Below are 28,000 nucleotides of genomic sequence, written 5' to 3'. Positions count from 1 at the left end.
ACCACCACAAGCTTACCTGCATTTGATCGTTTCTTTGGATTTTTGAGGCTTCGGCACCTGCTGCTCATGGAGCTGCTGTTCTCGCTCATGGAGTCTTGTGCTGAAGAGGCGCTCCCCGTCGCCTCACTGTCCCTCATCATGCTCTCGTAGCCGCTGCTCCCCCCACTGTGGTAGAAGAGGGCTGTTTTACCCATGGCAGGGGGCAGCTCCCCGCTCAGGACACTGCTGTTGTCGCTCCCGTGACCACTGCTGCAGCGGTGAGGTTTCCGAGGAGGGGTGATCTTACTATAAGGGGAAGGCAGCATGTGAACTGCCGGCTTCTCATCTCCCGGGAGGCCCCCGCGCTCGTCTGTCTCCGAGCTGCCCCGCAGCTGTGACCCTCTGGCACTGGCGCTGCCCTGGAGCAGCTCCGAAATCCTCCCGTTGACGGCCCGAAGGGGCAATTTAGAAGCAAGACTGGAGCCCCGGTTTCTGCTGAGGGACTGCGTTGACCAAGACATGTTCTTCCCACTCGGAGGCAAACTGGAGCTCTGCCCTACAGACTGAGGCAGAGACTTGGTCGAGAAGCTGAGTGTTTTGGTGGCAGAGGCAGACAGGCTGCGGGCCTTGGGACTTGCCAGCAAGAGCTTGCTGACTGCAGAGATCTTCGACTGGCTGGCTTTCGGAGAGGCACCTGCCGACTGGGAGAGGCCCGAGTTGGTGGGTGAGGACATAACACTGCGGCTGAGGCTCCTTCCAGCCCTAGGCATGGTGGTGTCTTTGCCAGGGCTCATTTTGGAGCTCACAGAGGACAGGCTTTCTGCTCTTTCCAGTGACAAACACTCATAGTGGCTTCCTGCAGACCTCCCAAGAGAGTTGGTCCTGCTGGCAAGCTGCTCCAGTTTGGCACTGAAGAGCTTGCTGCTGCTGTTGTTGCCACTGCTGTCGATGCCAGAGCCCTTTTGTTTGGCACTCAGCTCCTCAGGGCAGCTGGCCAGGCAGGACCCGGGCTGGCTGGAGCGACTGCTCGTGGTGCTGCTGGCTGCACTGTGCTGGGGGCTGGCTCTGTTCTTCTGATCCAAGCTTGACTTTCTCACCGGTGGCAGAGGAGGGGTCCCTTTGGGACGAGTGAGGACACAGTGTTTGGGAGAGGCCATTTTCTTGTCAAGGCTAGCCTTAGAAAATGGGAGGAGGGCAGGAGAGCCAACTCCGCTGCTGTCCGTGGCAGGAGGATGGAGGTGACTGTCAGAGTCCTCCAGCTTGCTTGCTTTCAGGAGCCCTCGAGGGAGGCTGCCACTCTTCAAGACATCAGTGGAATGAACAGGGCTTTGGGTTGCAGAGCTGGACGCTGCCACTTCACACCCATCCACGATCCTCTTTAAACTGTCAGAGCCTGGGGAGATAGAGGCATCCCCACTGCTGTTGCTAAATCTGTCTGCTGAGGATGGCTTTATGCTGTGCTCGGGCTTGGCTGGAACTGCAGCCATGTCAGGCCCTGGCCCATCACTGCTCCCAGAGCTGTCCTTTTTTACATCTTCTTCTCTCTTCAGCCAAGGGTCTTCAAATTTTATATCTTTCTTAGAACTGGATTCTTTCACATCATGGGAATGAGCAACTTTTGGGTCTGCACTTACTGCCAATACAGCATCATCAGTGTCTTGTGCTTTGTATGGATTAACAGCAATACAGGGATAAACAGTAATGTTTGTCTTCATTGGGATGTAGCCTTCACAGCTGCTGAGGCTTGCAGTGTTTTTAATTGTGACAGTAGTTTTCCCTAAAGCTGATATTTTACATCCTTTGATGGGTGGCACTTTTCCGAAAGCTTCCTCCCCCATTTCTGACAGTATAAGCATGTTGTCAGTCACTGGCTTCTGTTTGTCACTTACACAAATCATGCTGGCACTTTGTATGGTGCTTGCAAAATCAGGGACAGGGGGTTCTGCCATTGCTTCCCCATGCCCATAGCATGCCTGGGCTACAAAGCTGTGACATGACTGTTCACCATCACTCCCTGTGCTCATTTCACTCAACCATGAGCTAATGGATGAGCGCCTGCTGCCATCATCCTGGCATTTGTCATCCAGGCCCAACTTTGGAAGTGGAAGGAACTGTGTGATGCTGACTTCAGACACAGGAGCTGCACTGGAGTAACATTCAAGATCTTCAGATATGCTGCTGATAATACTGACTGGCCTGGACCCAGAGGCCAAAGCCTGCACTGAGCAGTCACTGTTAAAACTGATGATACTGGTTGGGCGCCCATTGTCAAGGACACCACTAATGGTTAGCTCTTCTACAAGGGTGAACACCAGCTCGTCCTCTCCATTCAGTTCTAACGGCTGCTGCACAGTCACCATGGTGGTGCTCAGAATCTCCTTCTTGGATTCTGGAGAAATGCTTTGTTGCCGATTTTCATCAAGAATGGTCTCCTCAAAATCCCCATTGCTGGAGGTCACTGACTTCTTCATGATCTGAGGGCTCATGCCTGCAGGTGGGGTCCGGAGTTCTGGCTGCAGTAAAGATTCACTAGATGTTGTCCCAGTGTCCTTACTCAGGGGAGCTGGTGGGGGAGTGGAGCTGGGCAGGACTCCTTTCTGCGTATAGACTTTGCACCTTTGAGAAGGAGAAGTTGGTGGCTTGTACTCAGATGTCTTTGAGAGGCTTGCAATGCCAAGCCGGGGTGAACCCATTGGCCGAGGTTTGCCTTCCACAAATCCACAGGTGTTGAGACCTTCTCTGCTGCTCTGCAAGCTGGTGCTGTGCGCTAACTGAGAAGAGCTAAGCTCTTTGCTAGAGCTGCCCGTTACACTCCTGGGAGAAGAAGGGGTTGAAACATTAGTAAGAGCTCCAGAAGGAACAGGGGAGTGATTTCTCTTCGTTTTGCTGGGTGTTGCATTTATATTTTCCTTGGCTTCTCTGTCAGAATGCTGACATTCTGGCACCGTATCTTCCTTATCTGACTCTGGTAAGTGGCTAAGCTCTGCCAGCTGGCTTGAAACAGAGCACTTAGACATCTGGTCTGAGCTAAATTGGGCAGGCATCTCTTCAAAGGGAAATTTGTCAGTCTCTTCACTGCCATCTATGCAATCTAGCCTCTCCTGGAGCTCTGCAAAGGTGTTGCACTTCAGGCAGTCTCTTTCAGATGTGCTGGGCCCTGATTCACTGACTTCCTCCAACCTGCCCTCATTTTTTGTCTTTTGCAGAGCAGGAACTATGGGAACAAAGTCAGGGGGACCCTCATTATCTGTCAGTTCCTTATCAGAAAGGGCAGTGCCATTGGGGCCAACGTAAATCACGGTGTCACAGGACTGCTCACTGCTGGATGAATAATCAGGATCACTTGACAAATGCAAAATAGGGAAGTCTGGGTCAACCGTGTTTCTGGAGTGGAAAGGCCTCAGCTGGGTTGGCCTCCGCATTCTGCCTTCCTCACAAGAGCTCTCTCCTCCAGAAGAACTTGATGTGTACTGCAACATGAGAGAGAGACAGAGACCGTGACATTTCAGCATTGCAAACAGCTCCTTGCACAAAGTGCATACACAAAAAGGTCGCAGTCATGTCTAAACTGGGAAATCTCTAAAGTAAGACACAGAGCTCTGCAGCTTCTTACCCACAATCTTACAGCAAACACACAATCGTGTTCAATGGAGAACCCAATGCCGCAAATCTGTGCCCTACTCCAAGAGTCATGACACTTCCAAAGAAAAAGTACTGAACAAATGGATTAGGATCCTTCCCTTAATTGAGCCTGGCCAAAGAAATCAGATGTTTGGCAAAGGCAGGGGGTTGTGTGGGTCTGTGTGTGGGCATGTGCTTCTGTCTCTCTGTGTGTCTGTGTGAGCAGAGGAACAACAAAATTCATTTCACAAATAAGGCACAGAAAATAAAGACAATCCCCCTTTGGTCATACCACCAGCGTGTGGAATTGTATGACATGAACACAGAGGTCTCTAGGGACACACTGCTGTGATGGACTGAGTCCCTTCATTTCTCTCTCTTCAATTCATTGACAAAAAAGGTTTGGTCAATCCATAGGCTGTCAATTTAAATGAAACACATAAAATTCAGTTGTTGTCCCCAATTCACACCATAAGCACTAAGTACAGAAAGAAACAGGACTCTAAAACATAAAAGTGGATATAGCCCATCCTCACTCTACTTCTTGGAAAATCTATCACCCTTATTTGGAAACGGTGGGAATAAAAGGGGCATCAGTGCTGGCAACGGATACACTGCTTTGCACTTATTTTGCTTCCACTGTCTCTGAGAAGCAGAGAGAACCTAATTCTTCATTAATCCCAATTTTCTTTAACTCTACAGTGGTTTCATTCCTTATTATTTCATTAGCACTAAGAGCGTAACTGAAAATAAATGCTCTCTGACAGCTATATCATTAAATGAGGCCAGCTTACAAAGCTGCTATAGCAGATATGTCTGAACTCACTCCTCTGTATCTGAAGCTGAAGCATTTACCCTCCCTGTGTGCTCTAAGCCACTCGCCTAGGACAGGGTACATACAACCCATGCACTTTGGAATTGATTACTGATTTTGTTATATGCTGCTCCACCCCATTAAAGATCTTTCAGGGTCCTTCTTCCTCCTGCCTCCACCATTACAAGAAGGGAGTTATACACTATCTTACCTTAGTTTTCTTTTTCTTCATCCTGAGGACCCTTGATGCAATCTGGATGGTAGACAGTGTCTCAGCGTAGTTCCCCGCAGCGGCTGAAATGTGAGCTATCATTGTGGTGCGGCAGTTCATATTCCCCAAGGACTCCCGAAGCAACATGGTGAGCTTGCTGTCTCTGCAAAATAAAATGAATTAAGGCTACATTAGCGAGCAAGGTTTCACTTTGACCATCATGACGTGACTTGGGTCTCAGCAAGATGTTTTCTCCTCTTTTTAATGGAATCCTAATTAGTTTCCTTCCTTAAGTTTGCCCTATGTTGTGTTTGCAGCTGAGCATGGTGAAAGACCCTGGACTACAATGTAAATTTCCTTCCTCTTCCCAATTAATCCTTTCTGTTTTCCGGCCTTAGTCCTTCTGCACTGTTACCACTGTTTAAACAGAGAGGCAGACCAGGGTTGGAGACTGACTATTAAGGAGCTGCTCAAGCAAACATCAAACTGCTGCCCTTTTCCAGCACACAATGTGCAAGCAAACTCTGGTCCAGCTCTGGAGGACGAGAAAGTAATGGATTAGATTAGAGGACCCAAATTTTTTCTTGCCTTCTAGGGCACTGGGTAACTCAATAATAATAATAGTTAAATCACTTAAATTAATTCTGGATGCTGCTGGTGAAATACAAAACAATCAAGCCTTAATACTTCTCGCAGTTGTTCTTTCATATTAGATCTTTTCTTCCACTGAGGCAGGAATCAAATTTTCTGTTCTTGCCATTTACTCTATTGTTCGACATAGGATAGCTTTTGAAATGCTGATGCCTTATTGTGGGGCTGCCTGTGACTGGACTAAGAATGGGAATTTTAACAGCATAATGATGCATAGATAACACTTCCGTGGTGGTCATATAATCCTGTAGTCAGAAATGCACAATATAATTTTTAAAGAGAGCTTTAGCTACTAAGTGTACAGGTCAACTGGATGGTTAGTTGGGAAATGGTATCCTCTTGAAGAGAGCCTCTCCTACGCTACAGGTTGTGGATGACAGTTACATATAGCTGAAAGCAAAGACAGCAACAGCTTGATATCTACCTATTGCTAAAGGAATTACTTTGACTGTTGTAATGATAACAAAATCTTCAGTGGCTGGGGATCAGATTTTTGGGGCTCACTGTTCAATATCTGCTAATGACCTATGGTGTATATGTGCCCTTGGTCATCCACTTCACATTTCCAGCTTCCAGGAATTTTGCATAAAGCTGCAACTGCCGGGAACTGAAGCTCTGCCTACAGGATGGCACTGTTATAACAGAAAACCACCAACATTCTTGAACCTCTCTTTCTGATGGAGTAAACAACATCATTTTGGATGCATATTTTTTATGCATCTACCAGTAAGACTGGGGAGCTTATAAGTTGTGCTATTGCTGAGATTTCAAGTACTTGCAATTTCAGTTAGACTAGCAATACTAGAAGCAAAACATTTTTTTGTTTCAGGATTTCTGCTTCCGTCTGCTCCAGACACATTGAAGACCTTCTGCTGTTTTTGAGAAGCAAACAAACATCCATAAAGACTATATTAAGACAGCCTCACTCATTTCACTTGTGACCTAAGGCTGCTTTGAATCCACAGATTCAAAGTTAATAGGCTGCTGTATCTCAGGTTAGCGGCCCTCCTTTCCATCAAGGAATAATTAAGACGTCAAATTTTGTACATCAGTTACTGTCACTCCAATGCAGAGTTACACAGAGATTATTAACATTTGCACAGAAATCAATAACATGCCTTTTATTTGCTAGTGCTTCTATCATAGCAAAACATGAAATGACAGGGGAAAGGGCAAAAGAATACATTCTGAACATGTTGGTCTCCTGAGAACACATAACCCATGCAGCCAGCATCAGCACAGTGCAGTGTGGCTCTCCTAGAGGTATATGCATTATGAATATAAAATAATCTGTGCCATCTGCCTTGTACTGAAATGCACACTTGCAAAAAGAATGACAATACAGAGGAAATTCCATTTCTATAATTCAAATGATCCTCTGACATATATCAGACAGGAACCAAAGAGCAGATTTGTTTAGGATTAAAGCCTGAAACCTAGCAGCAAAAAAAGCCCAACCAACACCTATTTCTAATTTCAGAGTTCGCTCATTCAGCACTGTCTGCACCTTGACTATTGACTTCACTTTGCACTCAGAGAAAATAACTAGCCTCATGTCACTATTGTACACTGGAAAATAAAATAAAGAGGAAGAAATTTTCTAAACACAGGTTTTTGTCAATTCTGAATATTGTCATAGGATAAGATCACCTGTTCATGGTTCACTGAGCTCTCATAATAGCACCTACTAACTTCTAAAGGAAAGAAAGAAAGTTAAAGAGAACATAACACAAAAATGTGCTGCTTAATTTTTAACTCAACGTATTCTCATCAAGTAAAATATTGATAAAATATTTTGTGTGTCTCACTGAAATTAACTTGACAGACAGTGTGAGACAAAATAGATGCTTTGTTCTTCTGAATGCTGACATGGCATTTCTGCCAGAAAAAAAAAAAAGAAAAAGAAAAAGAAAGGCTCTGAATTGTTTCATTACGTAATTAATGAGCTGGTGTTTGCAAAAGCAAAATTTCCTGTGAAAGCAGAAGTTTTACAAAGAGAAGGTCTGCACTTCTGCACTGGAGGACCTTTGAGAAGCAAGACCTTTGTTGATGATCTGGCTGTGCAAACTAAACTAAGACACAAGAAATTTTTAAGAAGCTCACAGAAGGGCTGCTGGTCCTGAGTGCATGTTGCTCCCTGTATTAAGCAGAGGCTGGTTTGTAGAAGGCCCCAGATTTCTCGCAGCAGCACAGCGAATTGCAGCAATGTCTTTATAACAAGGGGAGGTCCTCGGGAATGCTAATGGTCCATTTCTATTCTGCTCCATGAGCAATAAACTGCTATGCCAGAGCAGTACAATGACCCCACTTTATATACCTGTCTTCACTGTAAATGTACTACTAGCCCACCTGCTAATGTTTTCATAGTTTAGGAAATTTACCATAACCCTTCATGAATATGGGGATATAATACACAGGGAACAAGGAAGGTGGGTTTGGAAGGATACCATGCTTCAAACTCCAAAGTCTTTATAACAGTAAGTCTATTCTGCAGCCTTCTTCAATACTTAAAAGTTACCTCGGTTTTCAAATTGCATCACTTGGTCTAATAAAATGCATTACCATTACTTGCCTAGCTCCTTAGATCATGGCTACAGCAAAATACTACTAAACACTATTCATGCATCCCTGACAGATAAAACCCTGAAATAAAGTATGCAACATCTATCTCTGGAAAAGTCCAGATGGAGCCCTGGGGGCAGGAAACTAAACTCAGGTGTCTCTAGGAGGTATGTCAGCAGGTACAGTACAGAGGATCCAGAAAGGAAGAATGGTGCAGACTGCCAGGTGGAAATCTCCAGTCCGTTCCGTGGAGTAGCAGCCCTTCATGTGGAGGGGAGCTCTCTCGCTGCTCCTCACTGCTCCCTCATCTCCTCCCTGTTTCCACCCTCTCACATTACAGCAGCTACTCAGAGAAACTTCTCCAAGTCTGTCAATAGCTACCACTAAGGTATTCATACCACAGGTATTAAAACTTCCCAAACAAGAGATGGGGCAGTGAGCCCAGTGTTCTCTATTCCTTCTCTTCTGAGACGTTCACCGTGCAAACTGCGATCAGCATAAATTAGTCCTTTTGCTTGCTCAGTAAGAAGGAAAAATGTACATCTTTATGCTCTTCTTATACATATCTGGATTTTCCTTCCTCATAAATGATTAATTATACTTAGATTCAAACAATACAGAATCTTTCATTAGAAGAATGAAGATCATGATCCTTTTCCTTGGACACTGCCTAAATCCCACTTGCCTATGTGCATTAAGTCAAAGTCTTTAATTTCATGACTGCACACTATTTTTCCACTAGAACTCTGCCTCAATCACACAGGATAAACAGTGCTCACTGAACAAGAAGTTATTCAGTCTTTCATTTAATCCTTGCCTTTTAATGTGTGGACTTGTGCCTTATCTACTGTTAAGACTATACAAACTCAGGAATGACTGATTTCTTCAAAGACTTTTTTTTTTCCTATGTAGCTCATCAATGCGGTATCTGATTAATGTCTCTGAGGTGAGGTATATAATCCCCTGATAACACCTGCAGCACTGAAGACTTCACTAAATATAGCTGTTCAGTGTGAAGCACTGATCTTCCAGAGTACTAAGCATTATATAGTCTTTTATATTCAAAGTACAGCTACCTTTGACTTCTGTTGCAAAGAAAATGGGGTGGCTGATTCTCAGCCTGGGCACCTTGAAAACCAAGAACATACAATTTATAGATCACCTGAAATTTTTAGGAATGCATTGGCAGAGGCAGTTCTGAAGGTGGTACCAGCTCCCTTCAGAGTACTTCTTTTCCACAGCCCTCAGTCCCATTTTCCATATGCCTTCCAACTTCTGCTACAAATTAGGGAGGGAATTTATTGATAATGACCACATCACTGTACAGTCCTGATTAATCTCCAAGGAGGTCCTATATCTGCCTTGAAAAAGATGACGGTTTTAGGGGTGGGGAGGAAATCCTGCAAATACAACACAATATACAGTCCATGGGGCCAGAGTAAGTTTGCCAGGACAATCTTAATTCTGGCATTTCTTGCCCCTGTAGTGATTGATTTAACAATTTGAATGCTCTTATTATGCATTTTTATGTAATTTCATGTGGATTTGTATTTACACTTCAGTGAGACATCAGCAAGTCTGGAACCTTCCTGCGTATTAAAAAGCCTCAGTTGCTGAACTAGCTGACCAGCTGGCAGCAGCAGCCGGCTGCCAGCTTTTGTATGGACAAGCAATAGAGAAGGAGGACGTGACTCACAGTTTACCATGAGGTTTTGCTAGTATTAGCTGCCTGTAGAGAAACACTGAGACTCAGCAGCATTGCTGTCCTGTAGAAGAGCTGTGTTCTTGTGTGTTCACCTCCTTTTTGCCATGCTCTTAGTTCATCAGACAATCCTATTCTCTTCTATAAGTGCCTATCCTGAGCTTTCCTAGTCTGACCTTCTTACTCATTTCCATACCATGATCCACATCCCCAGGTCCTCACCAGAATAGCCCAGCACAGCTCGATTTCATCCTGCTGTGGTCTAACCAGCTACACCTGACTCTGCCAGCCTCCAGCACCATTTCTAGACCCTCTCCCCGTTCTGATCTCTTTCCTCAGCTCTTGTTCTCATTAACATCCTCCACTGCCACTGCCTGACCTCCAAGGCCCTTCTCCCCACTCAAGTCCCCCTGACTGCTCACTGATACCCAGCAGAGGAACCCCATGACATTGATGGCATCACAGGTGAGGTGCAGGCCAGAGTGAGGGGACATGGCATGGGCAGTGCCTTCCTGCATCTTCCTCTGTCAGACCCTTCAGCTTTATGAGAATACATATGAGCAATGTGTTTGAAGTGAGCTACAGAGAAAAGAGGCAAATGGTAATTGCTTTTGTTTAGGGCTGCAAAACAGAATTCATGAATAGAAAATGAAGCTGTAAGAATAAATACTACAGGCAGGAAAATCTCAGGAATCTTTGTTGCCCAGTATCTCATTCATTTTCTGTACGGGAGAGGCAAGCATAAGAGTGTTACGCAAAATGAAGGAATCCTGGAGAGGAAGATCCAACTAAAGTCTTGGAATAATGATTTTCCTGTGAAATTATATAGCCAATCCTACCATATGCTTTGTTTTGTTTTCTTTCTGACCTCCCACCTTAATAACAAATATTTTCTTTGTCTTCCCCTCCCTTTCACCCCACTGCTATGAGGATTTTGGCTATGCAGTGACAACAGCAGCAACATCAGGAATAGAAATAATAACGTTCCACAAGGAATACAATACAATATTATAACTAAGTTTTAGGATGTGCAAGGCTGCGTGTTCTCTCTATTAATCATATACCTTAGTTTCTTCCTAGGCACTTGGCCAAAAGGAGGAAGTTGTCAAGTCCTTCATTCTCATAAGATCAGATTATATATGCCCTCAGGTGTCTTGCAATCTAATTATTTATAGAAGTATGTCAAAGGAAAAATCTCAGTAACTATTGCGGTTATTTTTGATCATGAAGTCTCAACCCTGCTCCCTTGTGCTGATGCACTGCTTTATTCATAGTAGTAAATGCTTGCATAAAAAAGGAAGCACATAAATACTCCATTTGGTTTTGGCTCTCATTGCACGGAAATAATCTCTACAGAGGATAGTTTATAGCTTAAAAGGCATAAACCCAATAGCGGATGCTACAGGTGTGTAACATCTGAGTTCATGATGAACCAGTGCAGTTTGCTTTACTATGTCTTTCCTTTCTGTTAATAATTTCAATAGAGGGAGAGAGGAAATGGGAGCAATGTGTGCAGGCACAGGCAAAATGAGGCCATGTGGAGTGATAAAGCCCTCGGTGGTTCAACCACGTAAGCCTGGCTTTGTTAGCAGAATGAAGCAAGGCAGTTGAAGAAAGATAGGTAACTTGCTGGGCCTTTAACCTGGGGAATCCTTCACCTGGTGAAATGAGGCATTGGGGAAATAATGAACTTGTTCCAGGTGGAAGCTGACTAGCCTTAAAGGGAAAATTAAGCAAAGCAGAAATCTCTGCTGCCACTGCAGTTAGTTATCTTGTATGAGGTACAGGAGCACAACCCAGAAAGCTGTGCTCACTGCACAGGGGAAAGAGGAGGCAGCTGAAAGGGGATATTGTACTCAGGTTCATGTACTGGGAAAATCATAGTCTCATCTGGAAGGGATGTGACACTGCAGCAAGAGATAAGTATTGTTGCAGCCAAGTATGGGATAACAGAGACTTATGCTTGAATTCTAGTATTATAAAATGCATATAAAAAGTAGGGGGTACCCTCCCTGTAATTCTTGTCTTTTAAGAGCCTAACTATGCAGATTTTATATTGCAGAACAATCCTTGTGTCTGTGACAACACATGAGCATGTGGCAGAGGCACAAGATAACATCATTTGTTTCTTTTCAACAAAGACAGAAAATAAAATTAATGACAGAAGGACAGAGTCTCAATAGCTACAGCTTCTCTGACTCCTTGAAACAGACTGTCCTTCTCACCATAAAAGGGGCTGTATCTTTTGTGTGAAAGTTGCTCCAGAGCCGGTGAAACTTATACAGTCTACAAAATAGCCAAGGAGTCTGTTATCCAAAAATGACATTCAGTTCCCCGCTCTTTGGAGGTCCCACTGACTGATTTTACCAATTCAAGCTTATCCACAGTAGAACTATCTCAAAATAAAGCAGTCACTGTCACACCTCAACTCCACTTTTACCTACATATTAAAGAGCGCTTCGTTTGTGACATTGCCAGCCCAGGTCTGAGCTGTACACCACTGCACTAGCCTTGGGGAAGCACAGAGAAAGATGTCCCCACCACCTTCACATTTCTGCCGTATGCCACCAGTGGAGCTAAAGCAGCACAGGCTCCATTTAAATAATTCATTCAATGAGAGAAAAAAGTTCCTCGTGGTCTTTGCCCCAGCTATGTGAATTTACCTGTCTTGGTTCAGGTACACTTCGCACTTTGACAATATCACACTGAAGACATAAACCCTTATTTACAGGTCAATGTATTACAGAAATGAGAGCTCAAAGACTCACATGTTACTTTAAAGCCACAGTAAGAGCAACTGTAGGGGTGGAAGGAAGGAGGTGGCTGGGGGGGTGGCAGCTGTGCTGGAGACCAGTGACAGTTTTGGAGGGAGGACTGCACTGAAGTTGGACAAAACGGTCCTTCCCCTCTCTGTACTCCAGCTCACAGCACAGAGCCAAACATCATTCACAAGCAACCGTTAAAAACACACAAACAAAGCTCAAAGATAATAAAAAAAGATCCTAGTGGTCTGTCTCATTAGAGTGCCAGCTCCTAATAAATTCTAGCTGAAAAACAGAAGCTCAGTTAATCCAGGGAGCTAATTAGGCTCTGCAACTATATACTGGAGTTAAAGGCAGATTGCCCAAAACCAGCAGCGCCACTCTTTAAGAAAACCTGCACAGTAAATGGACTATGATGTACAGGAGAAAAAAATCCCCACAGTTAAACCAATAACAATTCAGATTTTAAATAATTTAAGGACTCTGCATGTGGCCAGGCTCTTTGCTAACTTCTACCAAGGTACACCCACAAAGGGAAGGCAAAAGGCTTCCCTCCCCCCATACCCCTCCTTGTTTGGCTCCCTTTCTTGGAAGCATTATGGCAGCCACAAGTTTGGCTCAGCTTATCTCTGTGAAGCCATTTGGCTGCTTTATGTGAGAAGCCAACAGCCATATCTGCAGCTGAATAGCAGTGAGGAGCCTGCTGGCCTCACCTCCGGGCTCCCTGTACCCTGGCTGCACAGGGGGAGCACTGGGAAGGGGTGTAGGGGGGCTGCCCAGTGCCTGTGCCCACAGGGCAGTGATAAGGGAAAACACATGGCAAGAAAGCAGCAAGAGGAAGCATCCTCTGACTATCTGCTGAGGACACGTTCCAGAAACCACCTTCACACCAGCCCCCCTGGCATGAGGACAGCAAAGAGGCACCCAGCGAGGGCATTTCCAACACCCTCCATCAGCATGAAGAGGCGGATCTGTTCCCATTGCTCAGCACCTTTGCTTGCAGCGCTGCTGCCCCCAGCTCCCACCACCGTCACAGGGGCACGTGGCACTGTGCAGGATTGGGCCCTTCGAGGCAGGCTGCTATTTTTTAGCACAGCTGATTAAAGCGAGGTTCTCCACTCTGCAATCAGGAGGCAAAGCAAAGGGGTTGTTTTTCAGAAGGTCACAGCTCCCTGAAGCTCAGCTGCTGCCAGTGTCATTGGCTAGGTACATGTGCTGAAGAGCCACTGTCGGGTGACAGCACCTGCAGAGAGGGCAGGGCAGTGGCCACCTCAGCTCCCCTTTCAGTGCAAGCAAGCACCTGCCTACCAGACTGGCACAGCCAGTCAGCCCCACCCCAGGCAGCCAGGTGACCATTTCAGCTGCCACCTCCATGAGGACAGCACGGCGATTTGGAAGGGGGCAGAAAAGCTGCTGGCTGCTGCACTGAGGTCTCCTGTGCCACCCGGCCGGAGGCAGCGGCTGCTGCGCACACAGTGGCACCCCTGTGCCCCAGCAGCAACAGCGCTTTGCCCTTTGCTTGCAAGGGTTGTTATGATTCATATGTACTGAGAGTGGAATACCACGGTTATTTCCTCAAACGAAAATTAACTTCAAATGTTGGTAATTGATCCATGAATATTCATGATCTTTTGGGAAGGTTTCATAATGATTTCATTCTGGTTAGGCTCATTTGATCTGCAGTAGCGACAGCAGTAGTTTACACTCCTTCATCAAGATGCCAACAATTTGGCAGCGTGACCTTCCCAGTTTCCTGTGCTGGAGAGCAGCTCTAGTTATTCTAATTGCAATCCCAAATGGAGTGGTACCTGAAAATAAATTGACTGCTGTTCAGTTTTAGAAGCCGCTCCACTTGGCACTGCTACTAGCGTAAATAGATGACATCTCCAGGAAACTGTGAAGGTCACTCAACAAAATACTTCACATTTTGATAGGTAAGATTTTATATGCTGACTTCCTAGAGCCTTCAGCCCATAGCATTATAGCAGAGGTCGGTGAAAGTGCACATACTCCTGTGTGGAAAAAAAAAAAAAAAAAAAGAATGAAAAAATAACGCAGATTTTGGCTGTCATTAATATTACTAAAATTATACAACTAATCTATGCCACTCACTAGGCATATTCCCAAAGAAAGTCAGGCTTAAGAGTTCATACTACCTACGTATCTGTGCACAAGCTTGCCTCATCACCTCCAGCAATAAACTTCTAGTCCGTTGGCCAATTTGAAGAAACTTTGAGAAAATAATATAAAAGTCTCAAAGATAGTAAGCATCTGTAAATGCTGTGAGAATTGATGGCTGAGTGAATGGAGACAAATCTTATTTGTGCACCCATAGGAACAAGACCAAAACTCCTTAAATTCCACTTTTGAACGCACCAGATAAAGCAAACATGAGAGAAATTCCCAACCGCACATGAAACTTCACCCAGTATTTATACCCTTTTGAATGTCAAAATTAAGAGATAAATCATTAGAAACATTATGATGCTCTCAGAACTGTTCATTTAGATCAACAGACCAAAAAAAACGCACTCATATGAAAGTGGATCGTGACTATAAGCTGTCAAAACACAAAGTAAAGCAGTGAAAATATTAAGCTAACAGCATTAAAGCAAAACAAACAGTCAGAAGCTTCAAGTCATGCTTCCATCTCTGGTAATCAATTTATTACCTTTTAAAGTTCCTCCTCACATACAGCTCCAAACTTTGCTTCACAGAGAAACATGAAACTGCTAAAAGCTGCTAAAAGAAGCAGTCCCTATCCATTAGCAAGATGGACTTTGCAGCAGCCAAGTTATCTGCTAACCTAGGATGAGAATCAAGCAGGTAAAGGAAGTTCCAAAACAGGGGAATTTTTTGGTGTCATCTCCCACCTATCAGGTGAGGACACACTGGCCTCAGTTGCTCAGCTCTAAACCATCCAAGAATTAAAAAAACATGGCTGTAATATAGGAGCACTGTATGGGCATGTACAGGTAATAGGTACAGATCCTAGACAAGATGAATGGCCGTCTCCTTCCAATCTGGGTAAGAAGGTGGCTAAGCATAGACTAAGCTGTCTAACTGTATACATTTGTTGTCTTTAGGCAAGAGTGAGGAAGCTGAGGTTCTCCTTTGCACCCATCTTCTTTAAAAAACAAAACAGACTAGAAAGCTGGTTTCATTTCACGGACTCCATTCGCTTTACTATTAAAAATATAGTTTTAGGGTCAAAATAAGTTTCTCAGACACCTGCAACGATGTTTGTAAAATCTGATGAACATAGAATTCTCTGGCCTGCAAGTCCTTGATCTCTATATTTGTACTGCCTGTAGTCAATAGGGGTGAGTGATTTTGTTTGGAACTGAAGAGAAACCAAAAACTCCTTTCACATCAAAATGAATGGCCATCAGACAGCAACGGCTTTCATCCACAGATGGGCTGAACTACTCGCACAACTGACTGATTTAGAGATGTGATGAGACAGACTGAACAATAACAGCGATGATGTTGATGTTGCATGGCAATTATAGATGAAAAATTCTCTACCTGTGTCTGGTGTTGGTGATGTTCAAAAACAAGCCCCAAAACCGAAATTTTTATGAACTATGGTAAACTCTGGTGCAAACCCAGCTGTCACTGAAATATACAGAAAGGTTCCCATAAAGCTTCAGTAGGGCCTGAATTGAGCTTTCAGTGACAGGGTACATGAGATAACGAATAAAATAGTCCCTTCTGAAGTCACACACATGGCATTGAAGTTAAACCATGGAGCCACAGGGAGTTTTATGGTGACATTTTTGGCAGCATAGGGCCAAATCTAGCAGCAGCTGCAGGGCAGTGGGAATTTTGTAATCTACAAACACAGGCACAAGAAAACTAAATGTTTTGTTCTTTTACCCCTCTCACTCTTTATCATATTTTATTTACAGAGGACTGCAAATAAAACCTGAGGGACCCCCATCTCCATGCAAGTACTATGTATTGTAAGTAAAAGTGACCAAATCGATATAATCAATATATAAAGATTCTTAATGTATATAGATTTGCTATTTAAGCCATTTGGAGATAGGCTGTATCAAATACATTTATCTTTATCTATGTAGCAATTTAAAATATTAATGATGCAAATGCATTTTTCATGTTAGCTGAAGTTATACTCCCCCTTGAAATGGATTCTTCTATTTATTTTGCCCATTATAATACCATTAATTAGACAAGTTGCTCAATAGGCTCCTATATCTCCAACACTTCAGAGATCTCCTAATAGCCTGTGACAGCAAACGAAAGGAACTCTTTTAAACTTGTCATTTAGTAATTGTTAGATAGCTTGCAGTTTTACCTGAGATAACCAGAACGTGCTTCAGAGTTCAATAGGCATCTATTATATCCAGAAAATTAACTGTAAATTTTAGTATTTCCATGTCAGTAGCTGTCTCTCCACAAGATTGGTAGTCAGACTTGTGAGTGACAGAAAACAATATACTAATGTTTGTATGTATTCAGATTTAAAGGATAAAAATATATGTATTACAGACTTAGCTGTTTGAAATCCCAGAAGTACTAAAATAAAATTTCAAAGACAAGCTGAGCCAGTCTTTCATAAATAGCTTCTTTCAGCCTTCAACCGTCTTCAAATGCCTCAAACTGGACTCATTTATAATGTGCCTGGAAGGTCCCTCTTCTGTTTACAAAGCTGCTGCTGAAGCTCAGGAGTTCATGCAGCTGAAAACAGTTGAGGCTGAAAGAATATTTTGGCAAAGTACTCATTCTAGTCTTACACTCTTTCCTTGACACTTGCTGTTGATTTTAGACAGAGACTAGAAGGACATTTGGCCTGAATCAGTATGGCCATTCTTCCGTTCTGAGTGTTGGGTTATAGTGGTTTACAGCAAGGCTCTGCAGCCTCCTTGCATCCCCCCTGCACACCTGCTGTGGTCTCCTAAGGACGAGTAAAAGCGATCCTCAGTGTCCAATCAACCCAGCCCTGGTTGATGTGTCTGGACACACAAGAGAGGCCAAGAGGAAAGACAGTCATTCTGTTAAGGAGAGTGTATAGACAATAACACTGAGGAGAAGGAGGAAAGTGTAATGCCTTGCTTGGTGCTGTGAGCCTGATCCCTGTGGGACATCATCAAAGCAGAGGTGACACTCAGGGTGAGAAGAAACTGTGAATTATTAGTATCTGACCCTACCCAGTACGGAGAACCACATAATTCTCTTTAAGCATTCAGAAAACCCATCCTTAAAAACAAAAGGACTTCGTGGCACTGCTCACACACACTTCGATTTCAGAGTGGCACACTGGAAATCATGCACTCCCCTGTTTGCCCATGCTCCAACATGGCTCTTCAGTCTCCATTGCCCTCACTCCCCGGGGACAGCAATACTCTTGCCGCATGTACAAACACAACTTACAATCCTTCTCATGCTCTATTTCTAACTCTGTTTGGGTACACAATCCAAATTCATTTAATCTTCTCTCACACAAAAAGCTGTCCTGCTCCCCTGGACAATCTTTCTTGCACTTGTTTGAGTCTGAATTCATACTTCATCTATATGGGTGACCAGAGTTGCATCCAGGAGAGGAACTGCTAACCCCTTGCATAAGTATGCTACTATTTTTCTGCTGTTATTCCTAATGTCTCCTCAGACTTCATTACCCTATCACTGTGACATCAGCTGTGGACATCTGTGATCATTAACTAATATGCCTAAATTAGACATACACCCCACCCCCTCTCTAGCTGATAAGCTCCCGGATTTCAGTAGAAATTATTAACAGTCCATCAAGGCAAGTCCTTGCATTAGTGCCATTTCTATTACTGTAGCCCTTGAGGTCCCACAGCTGCTCCCATTTGATGTTCTGATCTTCCTTTTTTTGGATGATGGCTCTCAGCTTTGTGGAACCAGTCACTACGATTAGCATGCTCCTGCTTTGTGTGCCAAGGCTGCTGATAATAACACTAAATAAAATCTCTCCCAAAACTGGTCCTTGAGGAACTTCCCAGGTGGCCTTCCCTCTACTCTGATAGCTCCCACTTCAATGCTAGGTACTGTTGTCTCATCAGTCTTCATTACCTAATGCATCTTACAGCTCCTTGTCTTCCTCAATTTAACTAATAATTCCTCAGGAGACACCAATTCAGTTATTTACTCAGGTCCAGGCAGATCACCTTTACCTCTGTTCTTTCACCTAGAAATGTAGACATTAGGTATCATATCTGCATAAAACCCCAGTGAGGGTTGTATCCAAAAAGAATTCAAGGCTTACCCTCTGAGAAGGCAGTATCTGTTGTCTGGAGTTACTCTAAAGTGAGTTTTAACTCAGGCCTTCAGGATTTGTTCCTCTCTCATCTGAATGCTAATAGTGACTTTTTGTTGTAGCAGGACTTCCTTAACATCTCATTGTTAACTTTAGCAGCTATTGCAGTAACAAAAGTTGATCACTTAATTCAGACTATCTAGCACCAAACTAATTTACGGTCCTCTCTATCCCTCCTCCTCCATACACACTGATGAGCAAATCATTTAGAGAGGTGTTTGTCTGCTGACTGTATGAATTTTACTCAGCAGGAAAATACATACATCTAATTGCATTTCAACTGATGAGGATCTGAATAAATGAACAGGTTGTTTTATAAATAGAGGAATTAATGAAAACTAGTTTCCTCTGGGTTTGTGTCCTGTGTTCCTCCTTTTCCTGCACTTTTGCTGTTCCCTTTTCTGCACAGTCCCTATGACCTCACCTTACCATATCCCACCTAACTCATCTCCTCTAGCTGCAGCTCCTTTCTATCTCCCAGCTGGCTGGTGCGTGCTGGCTGGCCGGCATCAGGCAGCATGCAATGGAGCGGGTTACCTGCTGGCTTCACAGCTTTGTGGCCCAGTCGGCTTCTGCTTTGTTCCTCTCCCAGTCCCAGGAGTCTTGCACAGACCTCAGATATCAGAAGGCCTGTCCCTGTGCTAAATCTGATTGGAAACGGTCAATTAAACGGCCAATTAAAATATATATATTTGGATGAATAGCAGTGAGATGGTATGATCATGTACGCTTCAGCTTCTCAAGAGGTGGCTAAATATCTCTCGGTAGATGCCTGTCAGGGCCAATCCTGCTTGCAGACTTTGTCAGGCTTCACGGTTTTGAAGCACAACGTTGTGCATAGCAGTCATTCCCACCACCAGCTACTGAGGACAGACAGGACATTTCCCGTATTAGCATTATGAGAGTGATTAGAGCCACCTAATTATAGCTATGCAATGACAAAAATCTCAACTCACAGATGTCAAGTTAGTCAGGCTGTTAAGTCTCTCATGTCCTACGGCTTAGATCATTCCTGCTTTATAATTTTTCAGATCCTTGTTATGATTTTATGTCCAATTAATTCTGTGGGAGGATAGCAGTTCTCAAATGAACATGGAGTAAATACAATCAATAACAAATGGGTTGTTATGAGAGTTATTATTGCATTGTTACTATTTTCCAGTAATTCAGGTTTAGTTATTTTTTGTATTATGTGTGACATATTAAATACATAGCAAATGGTTTAAAGGTCCCATTCTGTTTTCAAATCTGCTACTGTACCAGTTTCAAAAAAGTAAGAATGATCCAAAAGGGACTAAAGTTTATACTTCCCTCAGCGTAGCAGATTTGCAGATAGTGTAGCTATAAGGTGTGTTTGATCCCAGCATTTATAATTAACTCTTAAGCTGACATATATGAAGAAAATCTTTGTTTTCATATTAGTGTGTTTGTTGCAGTGTAATTCCAAGAAACACCAATTAGATATCAAATGCTGACAACTTGCACTTATCACTGATTAGGGCTAGATATGAGCTATAAACTTAGCACATTACCACAGTGCAACAGCTCATTACCAGTTTAGCTTTCCTAGCTAATCTCTTCTACTAATTTTTATTTAGGGACCTTCTGGCTAGCTCATCTGAAAATTATACGCTAATGATCTGAGCAGAATTGAGAGCTTTAAATGGCAACATGGGAGAAAAAATAATTCTGTTTCATCTCTTTATGTTATGATAGATGTCATTTAATCAATTAACACAGCAGAACATACCATTCCTTTTCAGACTGCGCAAATAGAAAAGAAAAGAGAAAAGGGTGAGAGCTTCACACATCTCTAGACCTTCATGATGTAAAAGAGCATTATATATAGTATGAGAGAATGTTTCGGAGGACAGTCACTGAGACAGAAGTCAAGACACTATTTCCTGTGTGTCTCCTACAAGTCTACCACAGGGGATGATTGCGAGGATGTGACTGTTGCTAGTAGAGAAGATATATCAGAGACAGTGCCACAGTGCTGTGTGCTGTGGAGATGTCAGGGACCAGGGTGGCCCAACGGGCATCCTGGGATGCCTGCTCCCAGTTAAGCTTCCAGAAGGTTTAACATGGGATGCTGGGCCTCTGGAATGGCTCAGAATCAGAAATGTGGTTTCCAATACTGTCTGCCTTCTTCTGCCCCACCTGCTTGAGATTATGAATTTGAGAAACTGCAGCCAGAATTCAGATTCTGAATAACTGCAGACTAAAGATACTGCAGCACTGACAATGGGTGCTTCACAGCTATGTGCCAGAACTCTTATGATAAATTAAAATTACTTCTGAAATATATTGGAGATAAAGAATGAAAAGAACAAGATGTTTCATCATGTTACCACTTGTTAATGAATAAAAAGGATTCAAGATGACAAGATGTAGGTAGGAACAGTTAGGAAAATGTACCTTATCCACATTCTGTAAAGCTTGTGTAAATTAAGGGCATCATGGGATGTAAAAGTTCTATATTAAATAATTACTATAAACAGATTAAGAGAAATGAGAAGCAGCACAAGACCACATTTAGGGGCTATCTCATTTCCTGCAGTCTAACTGTGCTGGAGTTTCTTCTCTGAAAAGTATAAGATACACTGAACAATATCAATATTGTGCTCTGCGTTTACTGGTTCCTACTTGAAGTCAAAAACAGACATGGTCAAAATGCACATTTATAATGCCTCAAAAAACAAATTATGTGTCTAAATCAACCACTTAAAACACAACCATTGCTGGTCTATACTTGCGCAATTCAAAACTTGGATAATGGCAGAGGACAGTGTGCTGAGCGAGTTCTCAACACTAACCTAGCCCTGAACTTAAGAAAGTACATAGCCTTTGATCTGCAAGAAGCTGGACCTTTTTCCTACATGTGGTGGTGGAGAATTTTTCTTCCTGCAGTGGATGAAAGGAGCAGGAATCTCTCAGGACTCCCTATCTTGGAACCTGCACAGCCAGGGGAGTGAAGGCTTGCCACTCTCTGCCCACCTTTCTAGATCTCACAAAATAATGTTTTCTACTCAAATATGCAAAGGTTTGCAGGTTTAACTGCCAGAAATGTCTCAATAGGAATATAATCAGACCACGGTCTGAGAGATGTTGATTTACTATGAGAAATGAGACAAAAGGAAGAAGCACTGTACATATTCCTATTACATATTATGAGAATATAACCAAGGAGAATACACTCTTGCATTCAGGTATTGCAAAATGTAGTGAAAGGTCATATGGGCAGCATATAATTTATAATGTCAGCTTAGAACACCTAACTGTCCCTTTGCATTTAAGACAATAAGTACTGGTACGCTTTAGCAACAGCAGTTTGCTCCCTGATTAAGCAACTGAAGGGTTATTAGTGTGTAGCTGAGATACCCTAAAACAAACAGTACTACTCCACAAAGAAGCACCATGGATTGACCATGGAACATGGTCAATGGAATTAAAAATGTATTTTTAAGGGTTATGTTCTCTTTTGCATGGGTGTGATGTTATAGCATTATCAGAGAAAATTAAAAATCTTACATATTAAACAACGTAAATTCTTCTCAAATCAAATTAGCCAACTTGTAAAGAAAACCTTATTGTGGTATCTGTTTCCAATAACCAATTTATTGTCAAATATACATACCAACTTGCTTGTAATTCTTTGCTTTCATTGTCTTATCTCTCTGTGAAAAAAAGATATTTGGTAGAAAAGTTGACGCAAAACTATGCATTTTCTTGGGAGGATAAAAAAATCCATTTCAATTCTCAGAGTACACCTAGCAGATGCATTTGTGGTACCAGTAGAGACTAGAGAAGTTTTGCTATAGTGCTGCAGAAGCATTATGTCCCTTTCCTGCCTGGACAAGCCCTGACCCTGCTGGGAAGACAGGTGCCTGGCCCCAGGAGCATGTACAGTAGAGAGACCCAAAGCATCACATTCAGATTCACAGCAGCCAGAGCCTTCCCCTAGAAAACACCCTCATTGCCAGGGTGCTTGCTGAGCTGAGGAGCGTGAGGGGAATGGACATGGAACCTGCAAATGGACTCAAAGGACTTCACTAGTTGTGTAACCTATTTGATGTTTATGTCTGACACACAAATGATTCCAGGCAAAGGAGCCCACAGAGGACTGCAATCAAAACCAACAAAAGCTTCTGATTATGATGACATCACAAAGCACATAGAATCCAAAATGGGAGCAGTCACCTAACAAGAGAGAAGAAAATCTGTTACCAGCATAACAGGCTTATTTTGTGTTCTGTATGATGCAAAGATTCTAAAGGTTACCAAAGCACAACCTCACTTTTTCTGTAAAACATACTCCACAGTAATCAATCTTAACTGTTGGCTGAAAAAAAATAAATTAGGAGTTTTCCACAAATCTCAGTGTCACACAATGTGGTAGGGTGGCAAATGTTTTTCTTTTACAGAACCGTCTTTTCAGAGTAAAATCTTATTCAGCTTCGGTCCTCCATCAGCTCATCTTCCACATCAGTGTAAACTATTGCAACAACAGCAGTTTCCTTTAGCTCCTTTTGGCATGAAAACTGTCCCATCACTCCAGCAATATCCACACACGAGAGATAAGCAGGTTTCAGGAGGTGCATGGTGGCGTGGCCTGAGTACACAGAGCTCGTAGAATGCTCTTTCCCTTTCGGAAAAAGTGCAGTTACTTCTCAAACATCATACCTTTGGAAACATTTATTTTGTTATGCAGCAAAACTAGGTAGCAGATCTGGATACTGCATCTAATTCCTGTCCTCTTTCACAGATGTGTAACTTCAAAGCACATCACATGGAGTTTGTGAAAACTGTTGTTTGCAAGAGAGAGGAAATGCCGTCTAGGAGCACAAAAGATTCCGCTACTCTGTTTATAGCTGGAGGCAGACATAAAAATTGTGTTCAATCCTTAAAAGACAGCTCCGAGGAGATTCAGGTCCTGCTTGCACAGAGATGACGAGGTGCTTTTAACAGCTCACCTCTTAGCTGGCTCCCCTTGCTTGTTCTCTGTCTCCATGTCGAGCAGCACAGGCGCCCAGTGCAGTCTGAGCTGCCCAAAGGGGCTGGCATGGGCGACACAGGCACTGTGTGAGGGCTCTGCTCTCCAGAGCTCCCATGGGAGGCAGACGGGACACCCCGGGTGCTGCAGGCTGTGCAAGCTGCCTACGGCAAGGTCAGCAGGACAGAGACTTCAACCAGTGATAGCATCCACTCCTGCAAAGAGTGTAATACGTTATGCATCCTTTTCAAACCTCCAAAATCCCTTAATGTCTATGGCAGCTGCCAACTTTCTCCTTTTGTTCCATTTGTAGACTGAAGATTAAATCTCCACTGCTCCAAGGTTTGTAACAGCACCCAAACCAGCCCCAGACATCATTCTGCTACCCAGCTCTCTGCTCTGCAGGACCAGCTGTACCAAAGGGAGACAGAGGGGATGATGTTTCTGACAGTACAGATGTGCATTTTGTCACTGATTTTCAAAATGAGTGAAGCTTTATTTGTGCCCAAAAGCACGAGGAATAGTGAGAGAAGCAATTTACTAACTCCCCTCACCCTTAAAAATAACCCATTGGAAAATAATTTTAAATATGGCAGGTTAAACAGTTTTGCTGATGGGGTGATGAGAAAAAAAATACAGCTAAACAGTTAAATCTGCTGCCTGAAATTAATTTCACTGAGTTTTGTCACATATTGCTAAAAAGCATGTCACCTGATGTCATTTATAAACAAACAAAATTTTAAAAATTAAAATAATCTAACAAGTTTGTTCTGCAGCAGGAGGGAGAGCTAATTTTAATACTTCAGAAAATCATTCTAATCAGACTGCTTAACTCTGAAAAGTCAGTGCATATTTTTAAAAATTCACTTCACATCTGTTCATCATGTACAGGCCTAAAGGCAACCACCAGCCAGAAAACTTTGATCACTCAGCAGAAGATAGCAGTTATCTGAAGAGCACAAGAGGAATGTCTTCATTGCTTTCCTCTCAAACATGGTATGAAAATAAGAATGTCAATAGAAGTTCGTATGGAAAAAAACATCTTGCAGATACAGTGGCATTCAAATGCTCTTGAAGCAATAAGACAAACTGGCTGAAATATTCCCTATTTACAACCATGCAATTCTCTTCAAAGCTTCTAGGGTCTGTCACTCCTTTGAGGGGATGGTGTTAAATAGAGTCCAAAAAAAGAAAGAGTATGAAGGAAAATTGTTCAACTATTTGCCCAGAAAATGTAAACTAAGTTTTCGTTTATTTTTTAAGTTAAGGTCACAAATACTATTTATACATATTGAGAAGAAAATCAGATAGTCTTGCTTGCGCCACTTCAGCAGTCACAAATCCCCATTTATGTGGCAAGTGTCTGTATAACCTTCTTGAGCTCCAAATTCATGGTCACAGACCCATTTGCAACCAGTCAATTGAGAATTGTGTATTTCCAGTTTTCACATTCACCAATTCCATCAGTCACGTCCCTTGCAATCCCAAACAAACTCATCACTAGGCAACACGGAACCACATACTGCCTCTTTCAACAAATAAGCTGTTAATCATCAAACCCTGAACATGAACTATGCTATACAATATCCTTTAGCAAGGATTTGAGGATTATCTCATCTAATTAGATATAAGCATGTTTTCTAATCTGTGGGCTTAAGCCAAAGCCCAATAGAAAGATTTCCATTGATTTACACTGAGTTTGGATCAAGCACTGAGGGAACTTGATTTTGCAACTCAAAGAGAAAGAGACCTTAAAAAACCAGTGTAACCAAATGATGAAGTAAAGTAGTTAACTGAGTTAAATCATCTGGCACAGACATGCATTGGACATCCCCTATCCCTTCTAGGGTAGTCTTGAGAAAGACACTGCTGAGACTTTCTGGATTTATTTGATGGCATTCAACTGTAATAATCCAGCTGACTGCTAGTTTTCAGCCTCCTAAAAGCACAGGAGATTCTGGCAGACATACTAGAACATGTCTTATTGTTTATTTGTATAACTGTTTGTCATACACCAACACTTACTAAGCAAGGATGAAGATAAATTATTAAAGTGCAAGTACAGCTATTGAAAATTGTTGAAGATTTGGCCCCAGAACTCCGCAGTGAAATTGCATAAGCCTAGCTCCTAACCAATCTGGAACTGTTTATTATAGAACTGTTCATTAATATTCATTAGTTACATGTTTATTTTGCTTTTAAATCACTCTACCAATGAAGTTTTCACTTCAGCTCTTGGGAAGTTATTCCATTGACTAACAAGAATCACTGTTAGCATGCTTTCAACTTTAAATTCCTCTGTCTCATTACGTAAGGATAAGAAATCGTTCTGCCACTGTCTCACCAGAAAAAATTCTCTCCTCCTGTGTGTATTCACGTCTTTGAAGTACTACAGAGCAGTTGTCATCTCCCCTCTCAGAGGTCTCCTTTTCCCTGCCAGCAATGAAGCTTTATTTCTGTTCTAGGGTTCTTCCAGGTGAGTAACACTTTTATCTCAGACCATTCATAATTCTTTTTGCTTCTCTTTTCAATTTTCTCCAGACTGTAACCTCTTTGTGATGAGATGCCTGACTCCGAACTAGGGGTTACATGCTAGCATTATACAAAGAAAAGCTATTTTCTTTGGTCATCTGCAGTGGGATGCCTCTGCTCTCTTGCCCTGAGTCACACTGGTTTTGTGTAGGGAAAGAAGGATCAGTAGGGAAACAAAAGTTAACTTCACAGATCATATCCATATGCAACTATTCAAGAAACTGGAGATAACAAAAAATGTGAAGTAGGGCTAATAAATATTACTACACACTTTTTGATAATTTGCTGCACTGCACAAGAGCTAGTTATTCCAAGAATATTGCTATTGAAAAGTTATTCAATTATACATGAAATGAATTATCACCACATTTCCACCAGAGAAAATATATTAGTGTTCAATTGAGCCTGAACTAGTGGTGGAACAGGTGAGAATAAACTGCTGGATAACCTGACTCAAAGTTCAAAATGGCATTTTAATGAATTAAGTACAGATTCATTTGTAGATGAAGTCACCACAATGGCCTATTTGGGTCCCACACAAGTTATATTTCAGCAATAACTGCACACTACTGGACTGCTTGTTCATTACCAGTCCTGTCTGTGCTGGCCTGGAACCAAAGTAGTGTCCTTCCATGATGCAGCTATCTGCTGCTGATAGGAATGGCTATTTAAATGCAATTAGTAATTGCTATTAAATCTGACTATAAACCACAGGCACTTCCCTTCTCTTTTCATTTTGCAGTCCATCTTTATTTGCTTATTTCAGTATCTGTCAAGTGGCAATTCATCAAGTGGTTCAAAGAGGGTTGAAACAGCTCACTCATGAGGCTGCATTCTTCCCACTTGAACACTTGTGCAGAATGGAGCCATGTCAACTGAGGTCTGTTGTAAAACTGGTGTAACAAGGGCCCAGGCTCAGTCAATGCAACACACTCACTCACACATGCACACAGACACCTCTGCTCCAACAATTGTGCCTTTGCCAGTCTGGCCAGACTGAGTTGAAAACCCAAAGCTGAGGAATGGCAGCTCCAGTGAAGCTTTCCCCGGGGATTTTGTCTACTATCTCTCATTAACTTGATGATGAAACACAGTACTGTAAGACATGTGCAGATAAAGCTCAAATCTGCACTGTCAGCTGTACAAACTGTCCTACAATAAAGTGCATTGTTGATGAACACTACAACAGCGACTGCTGGAGCATGCAAAATCCGTTATCCTCCTGAGTTGCAGATTAAATTACTCTAATAAAATGCAAGAAGTTTTCCTACATTCGCAGACTGTACATCCCTGATTCTGTCTATTTTATGTAGTTCTCTGGAATGAAGTGTCAGAAATTCAACCTAGTAAAACTGTTAACTACAGAAAAACCCCAAAGGTGAAAGTAATTGCCAGATGTTCCAAGTCCTCATTATATCTATGTTGACAGTGTTTCAGCGCTCACCTCTTGCTGTCAACTACACTGCCCCTCCATTTTGCTGAAGCACTCTGGCTCATGTCAAAGAGCATGTACCTAAGGCCAGTTCCACCGCTGGTGTAACCTGGCATTGCTCCAGGAGCTTCACTGTCCATTAGTCAAGGCTCTGGTCCATATGACTTGGCTGCCAATATCATGGAAAAATTCTCCTGTTCCAGAGCAGCTCAGGTCTTTTGATAGCTAATTAGGAACTATTTCACATTAAATGGAATCTCTGTTGACCACCCTCCTACAATTGAATCACTTAGGGGTATTTCTTAGGCTTATTCCTCCTTTTGAAAGAGCTAATTTCTCTTTTGCTTCCCCGTTCTCCTCCATGGATTGTTGTCTCATCTGCATATTATCTCAGTGTTTCTCAGAACTCTCCCGTTCATTGGGGCCATTTCCCACTC

General features: G+C 42.7%; 1 protein-coding gene across 1 annotated transcript in view; it reads right to left on the bottom strand.

The window, feature by feature from the left end:
• Nucleotides 1-28,000, bottom strand: part of KIF26B (kinesin family member 26B) — a gene marked incomplete at both ends in the record, with an annotated part of 294,143 nt that overhangs the window by 16,865 nt on the left and 249,278 nt on the right. Inside the window, 2 exons of the mRNA XM_080342992.1 lie at nt 17-3,449; nt 4,626-4,788. Of these exons, the coding sequence (XP_080199118.1) occupies nt 17-3,449; nt 4,626-4,788 (3,596 nt within the window). The remainder of the gene's footprint in view (nt 1-16; nt 3,450-4,625; nt 4,789-28,000) is intronic.

Source organism: Nesoenas mayeri (genome assembly GCF_963082525.1).
Source record: "Nesoenas mayeri genome assembly, chromosome: 3".
Lineage (NCBI taxonomy): Eukaryota > Metazoa > Chordata > Aves > Columbiformes > Columbidae > Nesoenas > Nesoenas mayeri.
This window is presented reverse-complemented; position numbering and strand designations above follow the sequence as displayed.